Source organism: Seriola aureovittata, chromosome 19 (genome assembly GCF_021018895.1).
Source record: "Seriola aureovittata isolate HTS-2021-v1 ecotype China chromosome 19, ASM2101889v1, whole genome shotgun sequence".
Taxonomy (NCBI): Eukaryota; Metazoa; Chordata; class Actinopteri; order Carangiformes; family Carangidae; genus Seriola; species Seriola aureovittata.
The window spans coordinates 18,662,153-18,687,852 of record NC_079382.1 but is presented as its reverse complement, the minus strand read 5'-3'; the positions used below and the strand labels follow the sequence as shown (position 1 = coordinate 18,687,852).

The 25,700-nt window shown below is 41.4% G+C and overlaps 1 protein-coding gene across 1 annotated transcript; it reads right to left on the bottom strand.

The window, feature by feature from the left end:
* Window positions 1-629: 629 nt before the first annotated feature.
* Window positions 630-25,587, bottom strand: LOC130187661 (kinesin-like protein KIF3C). Its single transcript, XM_056405456.1, has 8 exons — window positions 23,583-25,587; window positions 8,634-8,735; window positions 8,403-8,525; window positions 6,126-6,244; window positions 5,618-5,734; window positions 5,281-5,389; window positions 4,675-4,814; window positions 630-3,953 (listed from the first exon to the last, which is right to left on the bottom strand). The coding sequence occupies exons 1-8, from the start codon at window positions 24,993-24,995 to the stop codon at window positions 3,866-3,868; spliced, it is 2,211 nt and encodes a 736-aa protein (XP_056261431.1). The 5' UTR covers window positions 24,996-25,587; the 3' UTR covers window positions 630-3,865.
* Between the last annotated feature and the right edge of the window lie 113 nt (window positions 25,588-25,700).

Below are 25,700 nucleotides of genomic sequence, written 5' to 3'. Positions count from 1 at the left end.
TGATATTGTTTTATTTCTGCTGCATTTATTGCCGTTTGTTTTTTCTTAAAGCTGTGAGCTGGTCTGTGGTGTATTTCAATTTGATTGATCAATGTGATTTTGGATTTTAATCAAATCAATTGCATCTCATGTGGATCCCAGTTAGAATAGCTTCTGTTTTAATGAGGCTACTGAGCACTGAATATTATTGCTCTTAAGGTCAATCACACTAACACTCAACACACAACACACACAGACACACACTTCATCTATTGATTAGTGAGAATTAAACATGACTGATCGACCAGCAGGCGCCTGTGACAGTGTCTTTATTGGATTTTTGAAATTTTTTTCAGCCAGACATAAGCTCAGCCCGACTGGCCCACCATGTTATATACATACATATAGAGACACCCACCCCCCACACATCCCCATCCCCAACACCCTTCACTAGCAGGTTACCATGGAAACAGGCTCCTCCACAGTCACTTCCTGATTGTCTTTGGATTCCTGCATCCATCTATCCATCCACCTCCCCCCTTTCCATCAGCATCTCATCCCTCCTCCCCACCCCCACAGCCCTCACACACACACACACACACACACACACACACACACATTTGTACAATATTTTACAGATGGGAAACGTACATGTTTTTTTTTTTACTGAATAATATGACAAAAACGTTACACATACTATAAGTCACATATATACTGAGGCAGTGGAGGCGACACAGTACGAATAAACAATATACTGATTTAAACATTTAAAGGAGCTGTTTTCAGTATCGTAGACACCAATTTTCTTTCTATATTTAGCTTTAATATCACTATTTTAATGTCTTTATTTGACCAATAGCACCCTGAAATGTGTCCTGATAGACCCTCTCATATTGAGAATATTTCCAAACAAATGTACAATGTCTTCCTCCGTACAAACAATAATACACTGCAATAAATCTTTATCAAATTAAAGGTATAGTTGCATGTTTCTATTATACAGAATACACTGGATACTCAAATTCTTACTTTTTTCCTAACTAGGCCAATTATGTACCCAGACACCGATGACTAAACACATAAAATCCTCAGAGTGCCAAGACTGAGGAGGAAGTAGGTTAACACAGACTTAAATTCATTCAAAACAGCATCAGATGTGAATTTATACCACAACAAGTGTTTGCTTTTGGTATTTCTAACCCTTCCAACTCATTTAGTTCATATTACTGAGAGATCATTTTGGTAATGTGAGCTATTCCTCAGAGTGAGCGCAGACAGAGCCTCTGCTGAAAAACAATCTTTAAAGTCAAAAATGTCAAACATGATCTGCAGCTTTCTTCTTCTTTGTATCAATGTAAACTGAAAAAATCTTTGGGTTGTGGACCGTTAAGTCAAACAAAACAATTTTTTAGACATCATCATAGTTTTCTGGGAAATGTTGACATTTGTTTTTGACATTTTCTAGATCAAATGAGTAATTTATTCATTATAAAATGGTGGTAGATTCAGCTGTAATGAAAACAACCATTTGTGGGCGAGTTGCAGTAAGTGACAGTAACTTAAAAATGTTAAAAATTTACTTTTGTGAATTTCCACAAGCACATTTCTGTCATATTATCAGATATTATCAATGATATGGTTTGATGTTTGGGTGATGACACATTTCTCACACACAGGAGGACGATTTCATGTGTAAGATACAGTATAAAAACATTTGCAGTAAATATCTGTCGTACCTTTACACAGGTAAAGGTCTGTTCTGTGCTCTTACGCCTAGCGGGGGGTTCAGCTGCAACAGGACCTGTGGCATCAATAATACAGTGATAATTAGTCAGCCTGACCCCCCCCCCCCCCCACTGTCTGCTCCTCTTAACCTCTAGGAAGTAAAGAACCCTGTGACACCAAACTGCACCCTGCTCTCCAAAACAACAGGCCAGCACCCTTCAGCTTCACTTAGACAACCCTCAGTCAGCAGGTTAGGTTTTACTGACCTTCTTGCCACGGCAGCCACGATCAATTAACTTAATTTCAATTTTACAGCAATGGTTTTAATTTGCTGCGTCACTTCACAGAAGCCACACAGCAAAAAAAAAATGACATGGCTACACCGACCTACTGGAGGCAAGTCCTCACTTTAAGTGGCAAGAAGGAGTAAGTGAAACCTTTGGAAATACCTGCGTTTATGTGTGAATTTGTCTTAAAAACAAACAAAATCCTCCTGTTGGAGATTTTATGACCGATCAATACAGAAAACCCATGTCTTCCCACAGGGTTCACGTACTTCGTCTTGCCACTGTATGTGTTAAACTAATGTTTGCTTTACTACATATACAATACTAGGCCACTTTATTATTCTGAGAGGTGCTAATTAAACTATATGTTTATGACTAGTCAGTGGTGGTGGTGCACTGGGCTGCATTATATCGACATGTTTCTCATATTCTTCTGCTTTCATGTTTAGAAACGAGGCCAGCAAAACATTAGAAGCTCGTCTTGGTATGACGGAGTCCAGTTCAACACTGCTGCAAATTACAGCCTCAATAATAAACATATCGTTAAAATAACAACAAACAAACAGAACCTTCTTTTTCAGAGGGATAATGCACGAAGAGGTGTCCTGATACACACAAGTAACTTTGAGGTGGAGGCAGAGAAAACACTGTAAGGTAAAACAGACATATGTTTTCTCCACTGACTCTATTGTTTTTATATTTTGTGTAAATTGTCAAACAAAAGGAAAAAGACCGGCTGCGTTCAGTCCATGGTTGAGTTGGTCTAGCCGGTGACTTAAATGGTTATTTAGGGTAAAGCATTAGTGGTGTTTTGTAAAAATCTCAGATCAAGGTCCATGTATTGGCATTTAACCACATCTTATGGTCTTCCTCAAATGACGGAGTAAACTACTCAAGTTTAATCTCCACCCAGCTCCAGAAAAAGCAAATGAGTTTCCATGACCAAGAATACATTTTATAATAGCCATGATTACTGTTTAATCTACCTGGGACACTTAGTTTCTAACTGGATCTACATTTAAAGTGTCTTTGTTTTAGATTTTAATGTTCCCCTGTGTTTTCCTTTGTCCTGGTATAAATAAAAAAAAATCCAGCAAATTGATTTTGGAAGTGTGACATGCCTCAGTATTTTAATTTTCATGATTATTTTAAGGCATTTCTTATAAATTAGACAGAGTGGACGGACAGTGGAATAATGTTAGACAAAGGTCATCATTCAGGCTTCAAGGAACCTCTCTGACCAACAACAGCACACATCATATGTTATATCATTATTTTTCTACCGTTCTTAACTCCAGAAACCGACACAGACGTGAACAGATATATGAAATATTTACACTGATTGATATTCTACAGGGGACTCAAGCAGTTCTACAAGCAGTTTGTGATCTTCCAGATCTCTATTGGTCACAATTAGATACACAAACAGGCAATCATACAGCCCTGTATGTACAGTACACACACACTCACTCACACACACACACACACACACACACACACACCAGTCTGGGCAGTGCAGCACTGCAGCCAGTTGTTTTAGGATAATCCGAGGCTCTTGGTCTCAAACATGCATGGCAGAAGGGGATCTGGTGGCTCTTTACATCCGTAGAACAGGAGGGGGTGATGTTTTACAGAGTTTCTGAGGTTCATAAGGTCATTTTGTTTCCTGTCATGAGATCATTTCCTCATTAACTACCCATTAAGGTAGTCCATGACCTCTCAGGACTCAGCAGAGGTGGGTGTGTGTTTGTGTCCCAGCTGTAGGCTTCACAGAGAAGTCGTCCAAAATGATCAATGGCCAAAAGAGGAAGAGGAAAAGAGGAGGAGGAAGCAGAGGGAATAAAATAAATAACAATAAAACAAAAAATCCTGCTTCACTGTGCCGCTGTGGGTGTGGCACTGTGACATGCCGCCAAGGAAGCATTAGAAGAGGAGGAAGTGATGGATTTCGGGGGCTGACACCTGCAAAAGAAGAAGAAAAAAAATGAAGATAAAAATACAATCTTTACAGGCGACTTAGACGCAGGTTAATACGATTATCCAGCAGCATTTGAGATTAGAAGTTTCTGAGCAAATGAGAGATAAACCATGAGATTAGGACCGCCTAGAGAGGGTGTGGCTAATCCTGAATAATCCCATTTAGAGATGCATTGACTCTAAACCCTTTACACTCGTCAGATACAGGCTGAGCAGTAAAGGCCCACATACAATATAACTTCTTATTTGTATATCTACACCCTGAATTGTATTTTACATTGTCATCAATGGATAATATAAATCATGATGGATGAACTTGATAAAGAATATATACTGTATATATAGATTAGTGTTTTTACATGAACAGATAACATAAACACTTATGATAACCATCCCATAAATTAGTATTTTAAACAATTTCACTGAGTGGAACATTTTACAGATGAAAAATAAACAAATACAAACAAATATTTGGCTTTTCTGCTATGCTGTTTCTTATTATAATATATAGAATTAGCACAAATAGCACAAAAGAAAAAAACAAAACAAACACAAATACAACAAACCATTTTAATCTTAAATTAAGAAACATAAGGTCAAAATATGCATCTGCTACAATTTCTTTGTATTTGGACGTATTAGAAGATAAAATCAGCCTCCTGAGCTCCCGACAGGTTGTGGTAAGAGGGGGGGGGGTTGGGCTCACCAGGAGCGAGACTTGCGGACGCCCCTGTCCTTGGTGGGCGAGCTGTCCACAGAGGGACTTTGGTCGGCTTCGGTGGAACGATCCAGTGAGGCGGTGCTGGGAGGCGTCATGTCCAGCTCCAGAAACATGATGTTCTCCGCCTGCGCACAAAAAATATACACGTGAGTGAGTGAGTGAGTCGTCAGGATCACACTGACTGAATGCTGTCTGAATGTCAAGCTTGCGCCGGGCTGGCTCCTCGGCTCCACTTACCATCATGTCAGCTGACAATAACTTTATTTTTAAATCTCGTCTAAAAAGTCGTTTTTACAGTAACTGTGTTTTATGATTGATACCTCGGCCTTTTGTACAGCACTCAATCTTCACACAAACAACTTGACAAAATTATAAATTGTTTCAAAGCTCCAAGTCTCCTGATTCATCCCCGTCTCACTGCAACAGCTGCTGACACTGACTGAGTTCAGATTTGTGGCTATGACTCCAAATTCTTCTCGACACCAAAAGGTCCTGCATATTCACTTTATTATCCACATCATTGGACATGAATCTTCTGTCATCATCCCATTCAACAGACATCATGTAACACACACACACACACACACCTACCCTGTATCTGGAGTGGGCTCCCATCGCTATGGCAACCCTGGCATACTGGCTGATGGGTCGTTTGTATCCGACTGCAGATGCCGGCCTTTTCTTCATCTGCGAGGATTTACTGAATAGAGGAAGAGGAGGGGATCAATGAGAAAAAAATCAATTAGAAATCAATGTTAATGGTCATATCATATCAAAATCTCAGTTTCTAACAAAAGTATATTCGTGCTTATAGGGTCACAGCGATACTGAGAGACCAGGCATGTTACCAAGGTCAAAAGGTCACGAGCTCTGACTCCCAAATCACATTTTGAGTTCATTATGCTCACATCAGACGACCCACACTGACCTTTCAGCAGCAACAAGAGGCTGAAACTTCCACTGATCCTCCTCGGGGTCAAAGGTCAGTCTGTTCATGATCTTATTCTTCTCCTCCGGAGGAATGAAGTTCTCTATGATCAGATACCTGCAGGTTCACAACACCCATCGCCACACAGGTTTAGTCTCAGGTCAAATCACAATCAAGGGGCAGAGAAGAGTTTATGCTTATTTGAATTTGTAGGGCTTAAATAAAATGTTGATGTGTTCATCTATTTCACCTTCAGTTATTATAATTATATTGATTTAGTAATGCGATGTTGCAGATAAGAAGAGCAGAGGTGTGACTTCATGAATTATTCACATGCAGCACGTTTTCTTTTGTGCTAATAAAGGACTTAAGGAGCCATTCCTTGGACTTTGCAGGATTTCTGAGGTTTATTCAGCACATTTGGGAAAAATGAGACACGTTAAAACGTATCTATTGTTGAGTGTGTGGCGTGTTTGCTGAACCATCAGAGCATGTTTGCTCGACTCACTTGAACTTGAGCTCTCTGGTGAGCTCGTTCTGAGTTTGCTCCAGCTCCTGTCGGCTCCTCACGTGCTCGTCGTTCACGTCCTGGATCTCGGCTTTGATGCACTGGAGCTTGGCATAAAGCTACAAGGAGAGAGAGAGAGAGAGAGGGAGAAAACAGAGAGGGTGAGGAGATGAACTGGTCTCCAGCCCGCTGCAGCTTGGTTGCCCATAGCAACAGCACTGGAGGCACTGGTGTCTGGAAAAAAAAAAAAAAAAAAAGGGCAGCACAGCAACATGGCAGCCCTCCCTCCTTCCAGCTCATTCCTCCTCTTTCCTCCGGCGCTCCTCCTGAGCTTTCACACCGCTCACTATTTGACTTTGACTGTATGGGGTTTTCACACAAGTAGGTTAATCCTGACTTTAGCCCTGGTCTGGCCTTTAAAATGTCACTGCAGTTCAAGGAAATGTTCATGCAGCTTGAGTGTGAAGCTCTGAAGGAAAAATGAGATCAATAAGGAGCAGCTGGTCACAAACACTTTTTATAGCACAAAAAAACCCCAAACTGAACCATTTATTGTTGAAATTACACGGTTCACAAACACAATATTTCAAAACAAGGGCAAAATGTGGCCCAATCAATCCAAAACAATGAACAATGATATAAAAGCTTCTCTGATTGATTAAAGGAAGTCTCTGGTTCTGTGATTTACTATCGATTCTACAAGCATTACATCTGAGAAGGTGATTTTTATTTTTATTGTAATAAAAAAATGATACTTTAAGCAAAGCTCATATCTAAAGTCATACCCGTATCATTTCTAATCAGACTCTATTGTGATTTCATTTTATTTTTTACAACGCCTGTGCTTACTTTGTTTGATTCATGAGATCTGCGCAATAGCAGTGTTTGTGAAAGCACAGGTTTTGCAGTGTAACGGCTTTCTCTGAGTGTGTGTTACTGAAGATGATTATTGGCCTTTTCTTTTAACCTGCTCATTGTTGTCTTCATTTCAACAAACTCAGCAAACAGCCCCAGGAAAAATGTCCCGGTAGATGTGATGGAGCTCAGGACTAGCTGCTTTACTCCAAATAATTTCACAGTAAAAAAAGAAAAAAAGAAAAGAAAAAGATGATGTGTGTAGAAAAACACAGAACAACAATTGATCTTTCCTCTTGAGATCTAAATAATAAAAAATGAAAAATGCCACCTGGGGAAAAAAACGCACACAATTTGAAGATGCACGTGTTGTTCCTGCTGCTGTGTGCTGACTAATTAAACTCAGAGGAGAATATCCTTCATATAAACAGTCAAAGTCAACAAACAGAACACCAGTATTGACGTGGAAGAGAGAGACAGAGCCTGAGAGCTGGCAGCCCTGCTGCTGCTATGCTGTGACTACTTAATGCACCACTATGAAGCCAGCTGAAAAAGTACTCAGTAGCTATTATCAACCTCTGCTTCATTTCGCACATTCCTGATTAGCTCATAAATTTTGAAGGGAAAACGAGGACGTGCAGAAATCTGATTGGCTGCTGCATTAGTTCATCAGTAACCAGCTTTTCTCAGCCAACAAAGCTAAACCTAAAAGTCTGAGCGGCCTGAGCGTCACAGGCTGCTGCCGGAGGTGTAAATGCACAGTGTGAAAAACTCCACATTTCATTCTCCTTCTTTTCCTCAGAGAGACAACACCATGCAGTGAGAGAAGGGTGGGAAGCACACATGTCGCGTTAAGCGCCACCAGGGGAACAAAAATCAACGCAGGATCATTAGTCACATTGTCATCTACATTCACACAGTGGGTTGTTCGGGGGTTAGTCCTGCTGGCTCGGCCAGTGCAGCGGATTGGGGAAGTGAGAGGAGCAGGGAAGGGGGTCGGAGCGTGGTTTTAGGGGTTTGCACTGAAGGATTCAGGGGTGAGTTACTGGGAGTTCTTGAGCCATTTGACCAAAGGGAGAGTGTTAGGGTGGAAAGCATGGACAGAGAGTGATCAAGACAGACGGAGGGAGGGGAAAGGTCCGGGAAAGAGGAGGGGACGGCAGGACAAACCTTGAGGTACTGAGATTTAAGTGTGTGTCCGGACGGAGCATGTGTCCGAGGCAGGGGGGTCATTAGGGTCCAGGTCAAGGTTCAGGGGTTCAGGGGTGAAAGAGGGATATACTCACATTAGGAACAAAAAGGAAGGTGTGTGTGTGTGTTTGTGTGTGTGTGCAAAAACATATAGATACTGCTGTATTTGGATTGTATTCACGTGTGATTCTTTTCTGCATGTTACATAAAGTATCGGCGCAGATATTTTACCTTCTTGAGTTTCTTGGTCTTGGCCTCCACTTCCTGTTGCAGGGAAGTGAAAGTCTCTCTCAGCTCCAGCGTCTCCTCGTCCTGGACAAACATCTGCTGCTGCATCTCCCTCTCCCTACGCGTCTGAAAGCAACGATTAAAACGTCACCTTTCTCTACATCAGTAAAGATCATACGTACACACATACACACACACACACACACACACGCACAGAGAAACACACAGGTTTACCTGCTCAGCGATCTCATGCCGCTTCATCTCCAGCATCTTCTGCTGCTCGTTGGTGTGATCGATGATGTTCTTCCCGCCGACCAGCAGCTTGCTCTCCATCGCCTGAAACAATATCAACAACATTCAGATTAATAATCATGAAAAAACTGCAATGCACAACTTACAAGCTATTAAATTACTAAATTATTAAAGCACAGCTGACCTTTTTTTTAAAAATTATATTTGAAAATCAATATTAAATCGAAATATTTTGATTAAAAAAAGTAATGTTTTAAAAAATAAGTTGTAATTTTTTTAAGAAAAAGTTGTAACATTTTTCGAATTTAGTTTAATTTAATTTATTTGCAAAATTTAAAATAAGTTAACAAATAAAAATGTGTACAATGTGCAGGAATATAAACATAAACAAAACCTAAAACATAAAGTTAATCTTACCAATCAACATAAATTAAACTAATGAAAGATACAAGAATAAAGTGTGCGTGCGTGCGTGTGCGTGTGTGTGTGTGTGTGTGTGTGTGTGTGTGTGTGTTGGAGCTGCTGCAGCCAGTACAGACGTTGTGCTGATGATGGCACATGGAGCTGGAAGTGAGCAGCTTAGCAGCGACATGATGACACCGTGCCACAACCAGCTGAGCTCTGCTGAAACTTTGTCAGACCTCAGACATGAATCACCCTGAAAGCTCCACATCAGTGCAGGCTGCATTAACAGAAGACAAAACTAGAAAACCGTTATTCCTGTGACTGTGTGGATGTCTCACACAAGCCTGAGACTGTAAAGTCCTAATTACCCCAACACAAGTCGACTCCTCCTACGAAATGCCTGACCAGACACAGATGATTATACTGCTGGTGAAGAATCCCGTAATCCCTTAAATCCCTTAATTCTATTTTAATTTAATTCAATTATTGAGCCTAAAAACATCAGAGTAAGCCTTTAAAAACACCACATGTGATACATCTGCAACAGTAAAACACAGACTCCTCCACAGGTCCTCAAATTTAATGTTAAATGAATAAACCCTGATTACCTGAGTACGGCAGCTTTCTTCTGATAAACCAAAGCAACAGTTAAAGGCTTTTAGCTTTGTAAATCATGAAACACCTCGCAAGCTAATTATTGTTTATGTACCATCAGGACGACCAGTCACAACCATCTGGCACAGTTTCTATTGATCCTGAATGACAATTATCCAAGAAGACGTGGTCGCAGACCCCACAGAGGTTTAAATACCAGGGTCTCCCACACCTCAAATACAGACACACAGCTGCCCACGAACATCAGTGGGATGTGTTCACAGCTTCAACAGCAGGTGTGTCTGCTTTTTATCAATGACTTTTTGGTTTCCATTAACCTTGTGAAGCAGCAGTGAGGATCCATCTCGCCAGGCTCCGAGCTACTCGCTCACACTGCGGCTTGGCGTGTCGCGTTTCCTCTTTGGCGCTCTCCCACTACGTCATACGACAAGACAGACGGCTCATCCAATCACATGCCAAGTGTTTTTCCGAAAGCGCCTGCCCTTTTCCAAACAGTTTCCCAGCGACGCCTTCCCACATGGTTCTGTGTGACAAACCATCTGGTGCGTCAGGTTGAGGTTAGGTAGCTCGCTGCTTCTGGGTTGATTTTTTTTTTTACACTTCTCTTTGTGTTTGTCTTTGTGACAAAAAAAAAACCCCAAAAAAGTGAGAGGATCACAGATGAAATACAAGCTGTCAGTTATTCCCACCTGCTCTGCTATCTGTACATAACAACAAACAAACAGCAGAGCACGACCACCCACACCGTCCCTCTTTCTCCTCAAACAAAACTTCTCTTTCTTCTCCCCAGCTGTTCTGACTGAGCCCGAGCTCTGGCTGTCAGACGGCCTTTACTGGTTTCGACACGTTTCAGCAGGACATGATCACATCCGGCTCTAATGGGTCAGAGTTTCACAGTAGTAAAAAATGTTGCAGAGAAATGATAAGGCTGATGGGCTCCTGTAGAAAGAAGTATTGTACCGAAGTATGAAGCACTGTGGAGGTTTTGCTCTCCCTGCGTCTCTTCTAGTTATTATTTCTACCTTTTAAAAGGTTTTGATCACATGAGTGCGTCGATGCTGGTGGAGAATCATTATAATTTCATGCCTCTGGTAACAACATCTCTGGTTACTGAGGAGATTAAAGGCCTGGGGTTGAAGTGATGCAATCTGTCTCCTCTGCCTCTATCTGACAACGGATGATCTCTGTCCCGAGGGCAGAAATCTGAAATGAGTGTAGAAACGCGAGAGGAATGAGAGATGAGAAACAGGAAGAGGAAAGAGAAGGAAAAGAGAGGAAGAAAATGCAAAAAAAGGAGGAGGGAGAAGAGAGAGAAAAAAGAGGCCCAAGGAGGGCAGACAGGGGCCACGGCCATTTTATACTGGCCACATTCCAGTCTCAGGTCTTTATACAAAAAGAGTTTGTGTGTGTGTTGCAGCCTATACATGCACATACCACACTGTCCATTTGATTATATGAGCAACACACACACACACACACACACACACACACACACACACACACACACACACACTCTCAAACTCATGCAGAGAGTACAGTGGAGTCCTTCAGAGAGAAGCCTCTTTGTTTCGAGCTGTCTTTGTGTCCTCTGTATATACATGTGCGTGTGTGTGTGTGTGTGTGTGTGTGTGTGTGTGTGTGTGTGTGTGTGTCTGGTTTGCTGCTCTTTGTGTTTTGTCATATTCATTCAGCTTCATTAAAGGGCTGATTCATGTCAGGGATTTTCTTTCTCATGCATCCCATGTCTCTTCCCTCTGATAGGTTGGTTGGATACAGTGGCAAAATAAAAGTAAGAAAACCCAATGAAATTACCTGATCTTCATCTAAGTCACAAGTACTGTTAAACACATGTGTGTTTTAACAACTTTATTTATATGGCACATTTCACTCCATGTGGAGGCACAATGTGCTGCACAAAGCACGAGTTATCAAGGAAGTTGCAACCACAAAAACTATGTGGATAGTGTGAAGATGAAACATTAAACACAAATTAAAAACACATAAATGATACATATATGTATGAATTAAAAATCACTGAGAAAATAAAATAATTAAGACTAACAACCAATCAGTAAAAAGGTGTGTAAAATAAAACTATTAAAATGTAGGAATAAAACGTGATTAAAAAACAATAAATAGTCCAATTAAAATAAGATATCTAAAACCAATAAAAGTCAAATTAAATGGTTAATTAAGACCAGCAAACCAGACAACTGTAAGGCACGACTATAAAGTGATGTTTTCAGTTTAGATTTAAAGGATGATATAATGATATAAGGCGCCTTGATAAATTTGGAAATCCATTTTTCCCTCAGTGATGTTCTCATGTTGGTATATAGTGTCTTTTATCACCGTACATAGGAGCTGGATGCTCCTCCCAAACAATTCAATCTTTGTTTCATCAGTTCACAAAAAAATTTCCCAGCAGCTCTTTAGTAAACTTCAGGGGCACAGTGATGTTTTTTTTTGGAGAGTCGGGACGCCATGCACCATGATTTGCATATGTTAGACTTGTGAACAGAGATTCTAACCAGCTTCACTGATTCCTTTAGGCCTTTGGTTGTTACTCTGGGCTTCTTCTTTACCTCACTGATTATTCTGATTTGTGCTTTCATCTGAGCTGGACGCCAACTTCTGCTGAGCGTGGCCACAGAACCAAACCGCCTCCATTTATAGACGATTTGTGTCAGTGTGGACGGATGAATGATGAATATCTAAACTCTTTGAGATGACTTTGTAACCCTTTCAGCTTTATGCAATATGGACAAGAACAATAAAATAATTTGTGTTATTAGTAAAATAGATTGTGTTTAATCATTATTGTACCTTTTAGATGAAGATCTGACCATATTTCAATATAAATTAACAGATAAATGCAGGTAATTACTTTGTTCTTTCTACTGTACATGTAAATCCCTTACAGGCTTTTATATGGCAGGCTATGAATGGACAGCTTGATGCTTTACCTTTATCTAGTGAAGAAAATGCATTGTCATCTAATTCTAACAGGCTCCATTGCAAGTCTCAGTGTGTTTCATGAAACTGTGTCAAAACCCCCAATTACATAGATTCAAACATCTAATTAAAATTGAACACTGTGTTGTTATATTGTACATGTCCCCTAGTTATCCTAAAAAAACAGCTTGCAGGCATTGAGTTTATAAGAGGAAACAAGTGTACTACATTATATTTCAGTTTAGCGCTCTGCCTCAGAGAAACAAAGACCCGCTATGTTTTTCCCCTTAAAACAAGTTCAGGAACAAGATTAGCATCAGGCTTTGAAGAAGGCTTCACGTCAGAAGTTTTGTCACTGGATTGGTTGTAAATAAAATTCACCAAAATCATCAAAGACATGAATTAAATGGCTGTTAAGCTTCTTTTTTTTTGCCACCCTTTTCCTGAACTTGCTTTGGGGAAACAAACAGTTCGTTAGAGTTGTTGGCAATTATTCCTGGTTGATCATGTTCTTAGCTACTGTGAGCTAACTGAGTGCTAACAGCTTGTTTTTCACTTACCTTTAATGCTACATTACAACTACCTGAAATTTAAATAACTGCAGTTGATATAACTGTCATTACTGTGTGTTAAGTATGATGGTTATTAGCTTAGCTTAGCATAAGACTGGAACACACCTACCAACATCCTTAAATCCCACTGATTAACACTCTTGTTTGTTTAATATAAAAACAACAATTTGGCAATATGTTTTGTGTTACTATTGGTTGCAGCTTTAATGCTAAGCTAGGCTAATTGTCTCCTGCCAAATTTAACTTAAAACATAAGTGTGGTATCAATCTTCTCCCACAAAGAAAGAGACTAAACATATTTCCCCTAATGTTGAACTTTAAGGAAACACTAAGGTACAACTCATGAGATTATTTTTATTTAAAGCTAAGGGAAAGAAAATGATAATACAAAACACAATATTCCTACTGGTGCACATAAATTACACTTATACAATATATATAAATAAATCCATCTGCACATATAGACTGCATGTGTAAAGGCAGTAAAAAATAATGATAAAATACATAAATAAACAAAAGGGGGAGGAATCTTTGTGTGTACTACAGATTTAATCCTCAATTGATTTAGTTGTAGTTAAATTATTTGGAAGGAATTAATCTATTGTTGAATTTACTGTGATCACTGGGTCATGAGCTCCAGGGCAGATTTGTGTTACAACAACTGCAGCATGTTTTGTTCAGGTCAAATTCTTTCATATCTGAGCTGGTGAAGATAGAAAAGAGATAGAGAGGAGGAAGAGGAGGAAGAGGAGCAGCGGTGACTCAGTGAGGAGCCCAAATGACCCTCAGTCACATGACGGACGACTCACTTGAGTCATTACACACACACACACACACACACACACACACACACACACACACACACACACACACACACACACACACACACACACACACACACACACACACACAGAAAGGCTGGTGCTCAGAAAACAACCTGGACCTCTACAACAAGATCTCACATGTTCCTCCAACATAAACTCTCTAGTTAACGAGGCACAGCAGTGGTTTTACAGATGCAGTCAGATGATGCTCTCTAAAGGCCACAGCGAACATTAATTTGTCCACCATGTCATTATAAACCTTCCTGTGACTGCAGCTCATCAACTGACGGGCCTGGACGTCTCACTGTTTTTACTGTAGATTCCTGGTCAGTGAAGCAGCTTTCTCATGTGAGTCATTCTGATTTTGAACTTCTTTTTCACCCTGAAAAGACGCTTTCTCGCGGAGAGCTCGGGAATAAAGCTTTTCTGCTCGTTTCGTTGTTGTGCACAAGAAGAGACAGAAGTTAGGGGTTCCTCACCCAAAAAAGCAACAAACAAACAAAACCATGTGACTGTTAATTCATGATTTTATATCCATGTATATCAATCAAGTCGGCTGCGGATAAGCTTTTCAGTTAGATTAAGAGGTTTATGCTTATTTATCCTGCTGGCTGTTACATATTTTGTATTCTTATTATATCTGTGTTAGCACTAAGGAGTTGTTATTGCCTTGTGTTAGATAGATAGATAGATAGATAGATAGATAGATAGATAGATAGATAGATAGATAGATAGATAGATAGATAGATAGATAGATAACGTGTGTGTGCGTCAGTGAATAGCTGCTCTTACGCATTTATTTACACACGGATAATCATTATAATCTACTATATGTGCTGTAATCACATCTAGTCTGGCGACATACATTTCAGTATTTATATTTTCTGAGCTGCAGAGTCTAGGGAGAGAAGAAGAAAACACTGAAGCGTTTATAATTACATTACACTTTTTCCTGGAGCTTGTGCGCACATGTGTGTGCATGAGTGCCAGCCTGCATATTTGTGCGTGGATGTATAATCTGCCCATAAGTGTGTGCTCAAATTCTTTTTGGCTGTGACTGATTCATTTCCTGATGGGAAAGTGAAGAGAATGTGAAGCGCTGCATATTGAGCTGGCTCGTCCACATCAGCCAGCCAATCACAGCAGGGCCCGGGGGCCTGCTGGGAGCGAGCGGGCTATAAATACAACGTGACGACAACAGGTCTCATGTGTGCAGCAGAGAGAGAGACAGAGGGCTCGCTGGGAAGAGACAGAAACACGGAAGAAGAGAGGGATAAGTGCAAAAGGAAAAGACGAGAGACACAGAATGAAAGAGAAGAGAGAATAAAGGTCGGGACATATCAGAGAATCTGTTTCACATCAGTTCCGGTCGATGCAAGAGGCACTTAAGGAGCCTTAAAGGCAACAACCTCATTACCGTTCACTCACTGTCAGTCATCTCCTGCATCCAACACACGAGGGAGATCCAGTGAGTGACATGCAATCAGTAGATCCCAACCTAACCACACACCAACCTGGAAAACATCCTTTTATCCTGAAAGAAACTTAACATGCGCAAGACTTTATCAACATGACTCATTTTCATGTTCATGGATTCAAATGAACTCATATGAGATATGCAAGTCAGAGTTTATTAAGGTCAAAGTGCATTTTCATCTGTTACTCTCAGCTGCAATGATAAAGGTTCTTCAGATTCTTGCAGAGAGATGAGATGATTAAAACGGTTAATACTGGTAAATGTGAAGCTACAGCCAGCAGCCGGTTAGCTTAGCTTAGCACAGAGACTTGAAATAGGGGGAGCTTATGTAAAACCACAACATGTAAATTTTACACTTGTTTTTTTTTGTGCAAATTAGCCGAACAAGATAAAACATGTTAACTAGAGACCTTTAGAGGTATGTTTTTTACCTTTGTACAGAGGCAGGCTAGCTATTCCCTCGTTTCCAGTCTTGATGCTAAGCTAAGCTAACTACATTCATATAGAATAGACAGAAATGAGCAGTATTTTATTAAATATCAAACTCTTCCTTTAAGATGAAAACAAGGATGTTTTGGAGGTTTGTTTTTAACTAATCTCATGCAGTGAAAGTCTTTACACAGCTTGTATAAAAATGGTGAAATTAATTATTCATGTGTTTTGATAATTGCTTTGTATATTTCATGAGGCTACAGTGGTTACATTTGCAAAATATTACATCTCACTTCCATTCAAAATATCAATTTTTCACCCCCTGTGCCTTTTCAAGATAAATGTAAATTGAATATTTCATGTTTACATGCAGACGTTTCTCTGTCTCTGTGTTTGTTTGTCTCTTTGTGTGAGAGACAGAGGAGTGTGTATTGTTTAAGAGATGGCTCTGCCTTCTCCGCTGATCCCATGACTTAAAGTACACACACACACATGCAGACGTTACGTATATACACACACACACACACACGCACACATGCATGAAAAACACACATTGACACACACAGAGTTGATTCATCAATATTTCAGTGACGCAGCGCTGAATGCTGAAAGATGGAGAGCAGTGAAGAGCTGTTCATCAGCGTCCTGCGCACACACACACACACACACCACACACACACACACACACACACACACACACTCTGGTGCTCAGAAAACAACCTGGACCTCTACAACAAGATCTCGCATGTTCCTCCAACATAACCTCTCTGGCTAAGGAGGCACAACAGCTGGCTTTACGTACTAAAGACACCCAGGAAAGTCGACCTGCCACAACAGCTGATCCACTGAGCGTGTGACACATGGGATCCCGGCGTGGTACGGAAACATTTCAGAGGCTGACAATAAGGCTCGAGTCGTCAACGCAGCTCAGAAGATCAACAACACACACCTGCCTGCCCGGGGAAAAAACATCTACAACTCCTGTTGGAAGGCGTCCAGCATCTTAAAAGACCCATCTCAACCCCACCCATCCCTTCTTTGTCCCCCCGCCCCTCAGGAGAGTGTTATAGGTCCATGGAAGAACACACCACGAGACTAATGGACAGTTTCTACCAGGAAATATGCACAGATTTATATTCTTCTCACTCTTTTTTTTAATTTATATTTATATACTTCTTGTTTATTCATTATAGCTCTGATCACGCAGTGTGTCTGATTTTCATTGTATACACCAGTACAATGACAAACAATAATTCTATTCTATTCTCTTCTACTCTATTCTTCACACACGCCTTCATCTAACTGTCCAGGCTTTTTTCTCCCCTAATTAGACAGGAAGGCAGCTATATAAACAGGAAACAGACATTTTATCCATACAGCCATGCATCTGTGTGTGCGTGTGCGTGTGCGTGTGCGTGTGTTATGCTGGCAATTTTTCCTATGAGGCGGTGGGCATTGTTGTTGACCGTGCACTCTGATTGGTGGAACTTCAGCTGGCAGGATGTAGGAAAATCTGTAATGCACGGTCAATGTCCATTTCCTCCGATAACAAAAGACAGAGAGGATTTGATGATGCATTAATAGATTTGGAAACTGTAAGCACACACTGTCGTACCTATTTGTTTTCCATCTGAAAGATTCAACCGTCATCCCGCCTCAGGCCAACTTGCCCTCCTCTGTTCGCTGTCGGCGCTGACAATGCAACATCTATTTTAGGCTCTTTACAAAAGAAAATCACAGGATCAAAAGCATCGGAGAGAAACAGCCCAGTGTTTCCCAACACAGACTTTAACTGGGCAGCTTGCCACAGAGGAGTTTTTTTTTTTATTCTTAGTCTCAGTTTATTGGATTCACACTCCTGAGAGTGGTCTGCCCTAATATCATTTTCTTATTCCCACAGATTAGGCTTCTTCACTTTGATCCAAATTTGCAAGTGTTTGTAGTAACATTTCTAAACACTAACGTTTAATTGAAGATGCATGACCTATATACCATGGTGCTTCTCCAGGAAAGCTCAGAAACGTTCTCAGAAACGCAGAAAAATGACTAAATGAAGTGAGGGAAAGTAGGATCACAGAAGATTTTCATAAGGTCCATTTAGTAGCTGTTCTGGAGCTTTCAGCCCAGTTTTCTGATTACGAGGTCAAAAATGATCTCTGAAGCTTTTAAGATGAGATGGATGAGAATAAATGCTCACAAAACGGAAATTTGAAGATCGTGTAATGTGAAGATCATGTGATGTGACTGAAAGCTCCAGAACAGCTACTAAATGGACCTTGTGGTGACACAACCTGATGCAAGTATCAGTCAATTCTTCTGTCAAAGAGACAAAAGTTCAGATAGCTTTGGTACTTTTCAAGTCGTCTTTAAAAATAAAATATTAAATAAACAAACTGAAAGAAAAAGACATCTCTAATGTGAGAGACAGTAAAAAAGAGGGAAGGCAGTAAAGTTTTGACCCAGAAAAGTGGATCTAAGAATAGTCCACAGGGTCGGACACAGCAGCCTCCTTATGAGAAGCTGCTGTTCGGCATGAAATTCTCAACAGCCACTGCTCTGATACCTGTTTCATAACAGCAAGAAAAACTATTGAGAGACGATAAAGTCAACAGAACAAAAACTCTAGTGTAAAGGATGATAAAATAACTTTTTTATTCTTACGTGGCTGAGCAGCGTGATGATTTTCATCATGATTTAGAACTGATAAACACTACAGACGGAGCTTCCTCGCTTTCTGACTGGCACAAACACGGCACATCTGTGCAGCGGAGTAGCACAGCTGCCGTCGGCACATCACAGTCATCAGTTCTTGCAGTTCAACAAATGTGTTGTACAAAGCAGAGTATGTCAGCGTGGATAAAACTTGACAGGACGAGACTGAGCGGAACGTTTTCACACTAAATGCTGACTTCCTAAAAAAAAAAGAAGCGAAGAAGAAGAAGCTGTTTCCGTGGGACAGTTTTCGGGACGGGATCCGTTGAACATCTCAGTTGCTGAACACAATTGACGTAGTTTTTTCAGCATTTCAAATATTTCTGCAGCTGTGCTCACCAACTGTTTCCTTGGTTGGAAAACACCCACCATTCAGAGGCCGGATTAAGAACGGGGCCTTTCATCGTCCTGTGCCAGAGACATTAGAAAAGACACTTCCACAAAAAGTAGGCGACAAAGAAATAGCTACAACAATAGCCACAAAACAGGCTTTAGGTGAGGATCAGCTGACAAGGACATGACTGAATAATAAAGTGAAACTGCATGGCAGTTCAGTGTGACCATCAGTCTTACTGTTGCTGATTTCTATTTGTGTTTTCATGACATAAAGTTTCAGTTTTACAGAATTTACAACAGAATGAATTTCTCAAAATTACAGATGTTCTGGAGTCTGTTCTCTGTTTTCTAAACTCCAACACAGTGAGACGTCTTCTCATCTTCTCAGCAGCAGATCATGTCTCGTCAATCACAGGAGGTTCCTTCTCCCAGTTAAACTTTGATTCCTATCATATCAATAATTTAAACTTTATGGTTTTGAATCACAATCTGCAGTATTTGGTTCAAATAGGTGTGTCAGATGTGTCACTTACATATTCAATCCACAGGTAAATATAAATGATCAGATTGGATGGAATATTAAAGAACTCAGATTGGGATCAGTCGCAACAAAAAAACAAACTTTTTGTGATCAATTATTTATCGCATAATGGAAAGGAAGCGACAACACAAAATTGGACATTACTGAAGGGACGAAACATATGTGAAATGTGTCAAGTCGAGTGTGCAAGAGAAAAAAATGATACAAAATAAATAAATTACAGGTGGCAAAAAAACTTATTTTGGACATCCCTACTCAAAATATGTCTTGGATCTTTACGTCAACCCAATTGCACTCTTAAATTCTGTTGCACGATACAAATAGATAATTTAAATGAAATGTCACTGAGCCCAAATACACATCTGCTCAATAAACCTCACTGTGTGAATGAATCACAGCTTTTTCACACATTCCAGCAAAAGAGAAATGGTGAAAAGAGTTAGGGTTAGTGACAGGCACAGAAGGTCAGAGCCAACATGCCGCCCGACACTATATATTTTTTTTTTTCTCCCCTGTAAATTAAAGCTGGTGGCACCTGCAGCAGCTAAATAACAGTTGCATCAACGTCACAGCTCAATCCACAGATGGAGCGCTGCACCTTGGAGGCCAGTTATCTAACAGCGCCCTGCAGAAACACCAGCTGAACCAACGCAGCTTCACAAGGATGGTTTCTGACCTACTTACATTTGTTGCATGTGTGTGTGTGTGTGTGTGTGTGTGTGTGTGCGGCAGAGGAGAGTGAGGAAAGGGGAGAAGACACTCAATTGCTTTCACTCTGATATTATCTATAATTGGAGATTTTTCTGGAGTGATTTTTTTTCTCTCCCCCTCCCTCTGATTCTGACTCTGTGCCTAGCAACCTCTCTCTCATTGGTCAGGAGAGCAGAGAGAAAAATGGAACCTTCGGAGCAGCGTTCTGTGATTGGTGGGTTAATATCGGTGTCAGCCAATCAGAGGAAAGCTAGGCTGGGGTCTCCTGAATCGCAAAGGCTGTAAGATCACAACGGTGGTTCTAGTTTGATTTTAAAAAACCTCATTTGTTTTAATCAACCGGCAAAGTTTTAATTCATTTTTGCCCACATTTAAATAACTGTCATGACCTATTAAACTTTATTCATTTATATGTTTTGCTTATGTTTTTATAAATGTTTTATACTTATCTTTCTTATATCTTTTTTGTACTTTTGTAGTGCATTACTGATTTGATGTCATACGAGGAGCCTCGTGCAGAAATGTACATGAAAGCACCCGGTCTGAACGGCACGGCATCGGGATATGCATTAGCTCTGTCTCATGGGACTTCCCCAGACCTCACACCTTCACTAACAAAGAAGAAGTGCCACAACCTATGAAGCAAAAATGAACATGTGCTTACGTTGCTCCTGAAACGAGGAGGTGGGCACAAGTGTAACATGAGCGCTCTGTCAGTTTGTTTTTTGGTTTTTTTGCCAATCTGAGAGATTTTGTTCGGAGTGTGCGCTGACGAGTGCATTTACTAAAAATAACATAAATATGACACTCTGGATTTTGGATTCTGCTGTCATCAATATCAAAGCAAATTTATCCATAAATATAGATGGGAAATAAGCGCTGCTGGTCACATAACCTGCATATAAACTCACTTATTTTCTGATGTTTTGTTCATTATTGAAAAACATATTGTTCTGAACCAAATACAAAAATAGAGTTTAGAGTTTGGGTGCAGGTGTCTAATGCACAAAAATGAATTAATTTGTGATGTTCAGTGATTTCCGGAGCAATTTGGGGCATTTAGCTTCAAGATTGCCTCTTTTTAACCAAGAGTACCAAGTGTTCAGTGATCAGTTTATTTCATTTATATGTGATTTTGAATGCATTTGCCATTTTTTCCAGTGTCAGAAATAAATATATCGTTTTGTATCCTGATATTGATCTGAACCATTTTGCCACAGTGGAACAGATCATTTTGTTCACTGAAAACAGCTTCAGTAGAACAGAAAGTTATCCAGCCATAATACAGATTGTGTTCTGAGACATTGGGGATAACTGCAACCTTTTCTGTGTGTTATTACATTATACTCCTGTTGCTATCGCTCCCTCCGCCTACACAGCTGACTGCATCGCATTCACACCTCTGCTCTGGGAACGGTTAAAGACAACGGGGAAAAAGCGGATACACCAAAAACTTTACAACATTTTATAGCTCCGAAAATACACAGAACATCACAGATTAATAAGAAATAGAGGATATACGCAGGGATTTTTTTCTTTAAGTGCAAACCCTAAACTTGCCCTTCGATTATTCCTACAGAGGTGACACTGGAAATGTATCTTCCCTCCCTCACATTGGTGCCTCAGGCTGCAGCTCAGTAAACTGATCCAGTGGCGTCTCGTGTTGGACAGTCCGGGCAGTATTATAGACTGCAGTCATTCTGCACGGGTGACTTATTGACTGGATATGCCCATGAATCAGAGAAAGTCATTGATGCAGGTCTGACTCAGTCTTTGATTGTTGACTGTGTGTGAGTGTGTTCAGGAAGGGCAAAAGGGGGGAACTGACATTTTAAGCTACAATGACCACAGTTCCTGTCTGGACATATGAGACACCCACACAGGCTCTGGATTAAGGACAACAGGCACAAAAACACACACAGCGCTAGTCACTGGAACCACTGTTACTCCTGCTGGAGTCAGTTGCATCAGCTGTTTGTTAAGTTCAAACATAGTTATGATGTCAGCGTTCGCAAAGTGGAGCTGCATCATTCAAACTAGAGCGCAGAGATTAGTTCATGTCTTCTGAGCTCTCGAAAAGATAAGAAAATAACCCTGGTGACTCACTGTGGTCATTAGGGTTATCTCATGTTGGGCTTGGAGACTTCACATGGCGACAGTGGAGAGCCGATAGGAATGAGGGGAAAGTATAAAGCCGCCAAGAACCCAAAACACAAGTTAAATGACAAAGGTGCCGGTGAAGATTCACAAATCTTTGGTGATAATCACTAAATATATTATTATGTGACAGTTACAGCAGAAAAATGTGAGAAATAAAAGCATAATACAGTGTATTTACATGTAAAGTGGTTTTGTTTTGTGCCTTTGTTACTGAAAGTCCATGTATGAAATATTAATTTGCAGTTTTAAAAATGTCTTTCAAATGCTCTACAAACAAATTAGACGACGTGTGAAAGCAACACATCAACACTTTCTACTGGTTTTCTCAGCTTGTCTGCACATGATATGATATTATTAATAAAACATCCTCATTTTGCTCACTGATGACTCCAGAGAGTTAACTGACTCATCAGTTCACCTCTAGAGAGTAACATGTTTTTACTACTGACAGAGTTTGTCAACAAGTTGTTTGAAATCCAACTTTCTGTTAAATATAAAAACATATTTTGTCCTAAAATCAATAGATGTCATTCAGAAAAGTTATCTCCCTACTGGAAAGTTCAATATTGGTCGAGCTACAACACACACACACACACACACACACACACACACACACACTGAGGTGTAATTAGACATGAGCTCCCAGGGTTACTTTCCATAATGTCACTTAATAACAGATCATCAGATTATCACACATGATAATCCCATGGACCACATGTCCTTAATCTGACTTCTTCACTGGAGTATGTGTTCATGTGTGTGTGTGTGTGTTCATGTGTGTGTGTGAGAGAGCGAGAGAGAGAGATGAAACATTGAGGGTCTGCTGTACAGAGGACGTGGGTCTGAGGTTGTGGTTTGAGGTGTGTTGTGCACAAGCTCGTACCTTTGACTCAGATATTTTCTAATGCAGTGGTTCTTCTTTTGCACTGATGATTTAACTGGGAGAGTTTGATGCCGATCCAAGTCACATAACGTTGTCAATGAATGGGACTTTTACCTCTCACGCTTTGCAACTGTATTACCCAGGTATTTGTTTTCTCCTTTGTTACGTCTGTTTGATGTCCTACTCTCTGTGTGCACACTGTTCAATGTTATTCTTTGTGTAGAATGAGCTGAGGAAGAAAGAAGGGAAGGAACAAAGAAAGAAAGACTGAAAACATGGTGTGAGTGAACTCAGGTTTAAACTCTCACCTTGTACTTGGCGGTCAGCTGCTCGGTGGCTTCCTGCTCCTTCCTCAGATCCCCCATCATCCTCTCCTTCTCTCCCAGCAGCCTCTGCTTCTCCTCGGCCAACAGGAATCGATCTCCTCTGATGGCCTCCTTCTCCCTCTCCAACCGCTGCTCCTCGAGCTTCACGTACTCCTCTGCGTCCTTCTCCACCTCCACCTCCGACTCCTCGCCCTCCGTCTCTTCATCCCCGTCTCTCTCCCAGCCCTCGCCCTCCACGTGCTCCTTCTTCTGTTTGCTCCTCCACTTCCTGTGGTTGAGCTGCGCCCTGAGGCGAGCGATCTCCCTCTGGAACTCCCGCAGTAGAGCGTCCTTGGGGTCTTCGTTGACTTTTGGCTGGTTCTGGATGTTCTTGGCGCGGCTGGCGTAGCGGAGGGTGGTCAGGGTCTCATCGTAGTGCTGGGGAGCCGGGCCTAAGGTGGCGACCATGACTGTCTTTGCATTCCCGCCCAAAGAGTCCTGCAACAGCCGGGTCAGCTTGGAGTCCCGGTACGGCACGTGGCCGCTGCGTCCATCTGCTAGTGCTGAGATCACGTTGCCCAGTGCTGACAGGGAAAGGTTGATCTTGGCGGCTTCTTTCAGGCGCTCTCCCTGGACGCCGGTCTTGGCTTGGCGCTCGCTGCCAGCCAGATCCACCAGGTTGAGGCGTCCAACTCGGATGTGTTTCCTCCCATCTGGTCCGGGCTGACTGCACTCCACCGTGATCAAGAACAAAGCGTGGGACCTGGACGAGTGTTCATTCATGTCCGTCGCCCCAACAGCCCTCGCCTGGTTGCCAACGTTCATCACCTCCTCGATCTCCTTGATGCTCTTGCAAACACACGACGTCAGATCTCGGACATACACCCCGGTCTCTGGACTCTCTCTGAGCTCCAAGGCTCTGGCAGTGCCGTGGTTGGGATCCAGAAGATCCCGAATCTCCTCCCGATAGATCTCGAGGTAGGAAGCCCGCACGAGGTACTGCTTATCAGACTGCGAGCGGGAAATGTGTGTGAAGATGTGGTCAAAAGCATTGGGAATCACACCCCGTTTCTCTGGGTCCATCCACGCGCCCTGCATGGTGTACGTCTTTCCGGTTCCGGTTTGCCCGTACGCAAATATGGTGCCATTGAACCCCGCGAGCACTGAGTCTATCAGAGGCCGCACGCTCTCGTCATACAGGTCTCGCTGTTTGGAGTTTGCATCATAAACTGCATCAAATGTGAAGGTTTTTTGGGGCTCGCTGGCTGGTGCGCGAGGGTTTCTGAGGATCACCTGTCCAAGCCGCAGGTCCATCTGCACGATGCCCCCTGCAGGTCCATTGGACTCCTCTCTCCGGTTCAAAGGGCGGCATCGAACTACCACCTTCACCGACTCGCTGCTCTTGTTTTTTGACATGACTGTCCTCTAATTGTTTCAACAAAATTAATCTATGTCACTTTCATTCAATTTTTTTTTTTTTTAAAACAGGCTGGAAACCTTAATGAAGCCTTTAATCAGCCTGGATATCCTCCTGTCTGCCGGTGACTTGTGTAACCATAGATATTTAAATCATTAATATCAAATTCGGTATGGCTTCTAGATCATTAATAAAGGGGAAAAAAAGCTATCGTGCCTAATAACACAGACTTATATAGTTAGCAGCACAAATGATGAGATGCCAGTGTTTCTAATGGCTAATTTCCTCTTCTTATTGTCTGTAATATTAGCCTGCGAACAGACGGACGGTCAGCAGCTCTTACGCGATGGATCGACGCTCCATTGCAGTCCCGCTTCACGTCCACATTCACTCGGTGAAAAAAATCCCACAAAGCCGGTGACAAAAACATTCAATTCAGATATCATACTCATGTCGTCTCTGGATTTCAAAATCCCGATAGATCCGCTGCAAGACCCGCTGTCTGTCTCTGCATCTCCCCCGTCCTCCGCTCACAGATGCTCCGGAGTGGATTTGGTCTGTGCTCGGTCTGTGCGGAGTGACGGAGCTCTCCTCCTGTACGACACACACACACACACACACACACACACACACACACACACACACACACACACACACACACACACAAAAACACATACAAACACACACACACAGTCATTCAACCA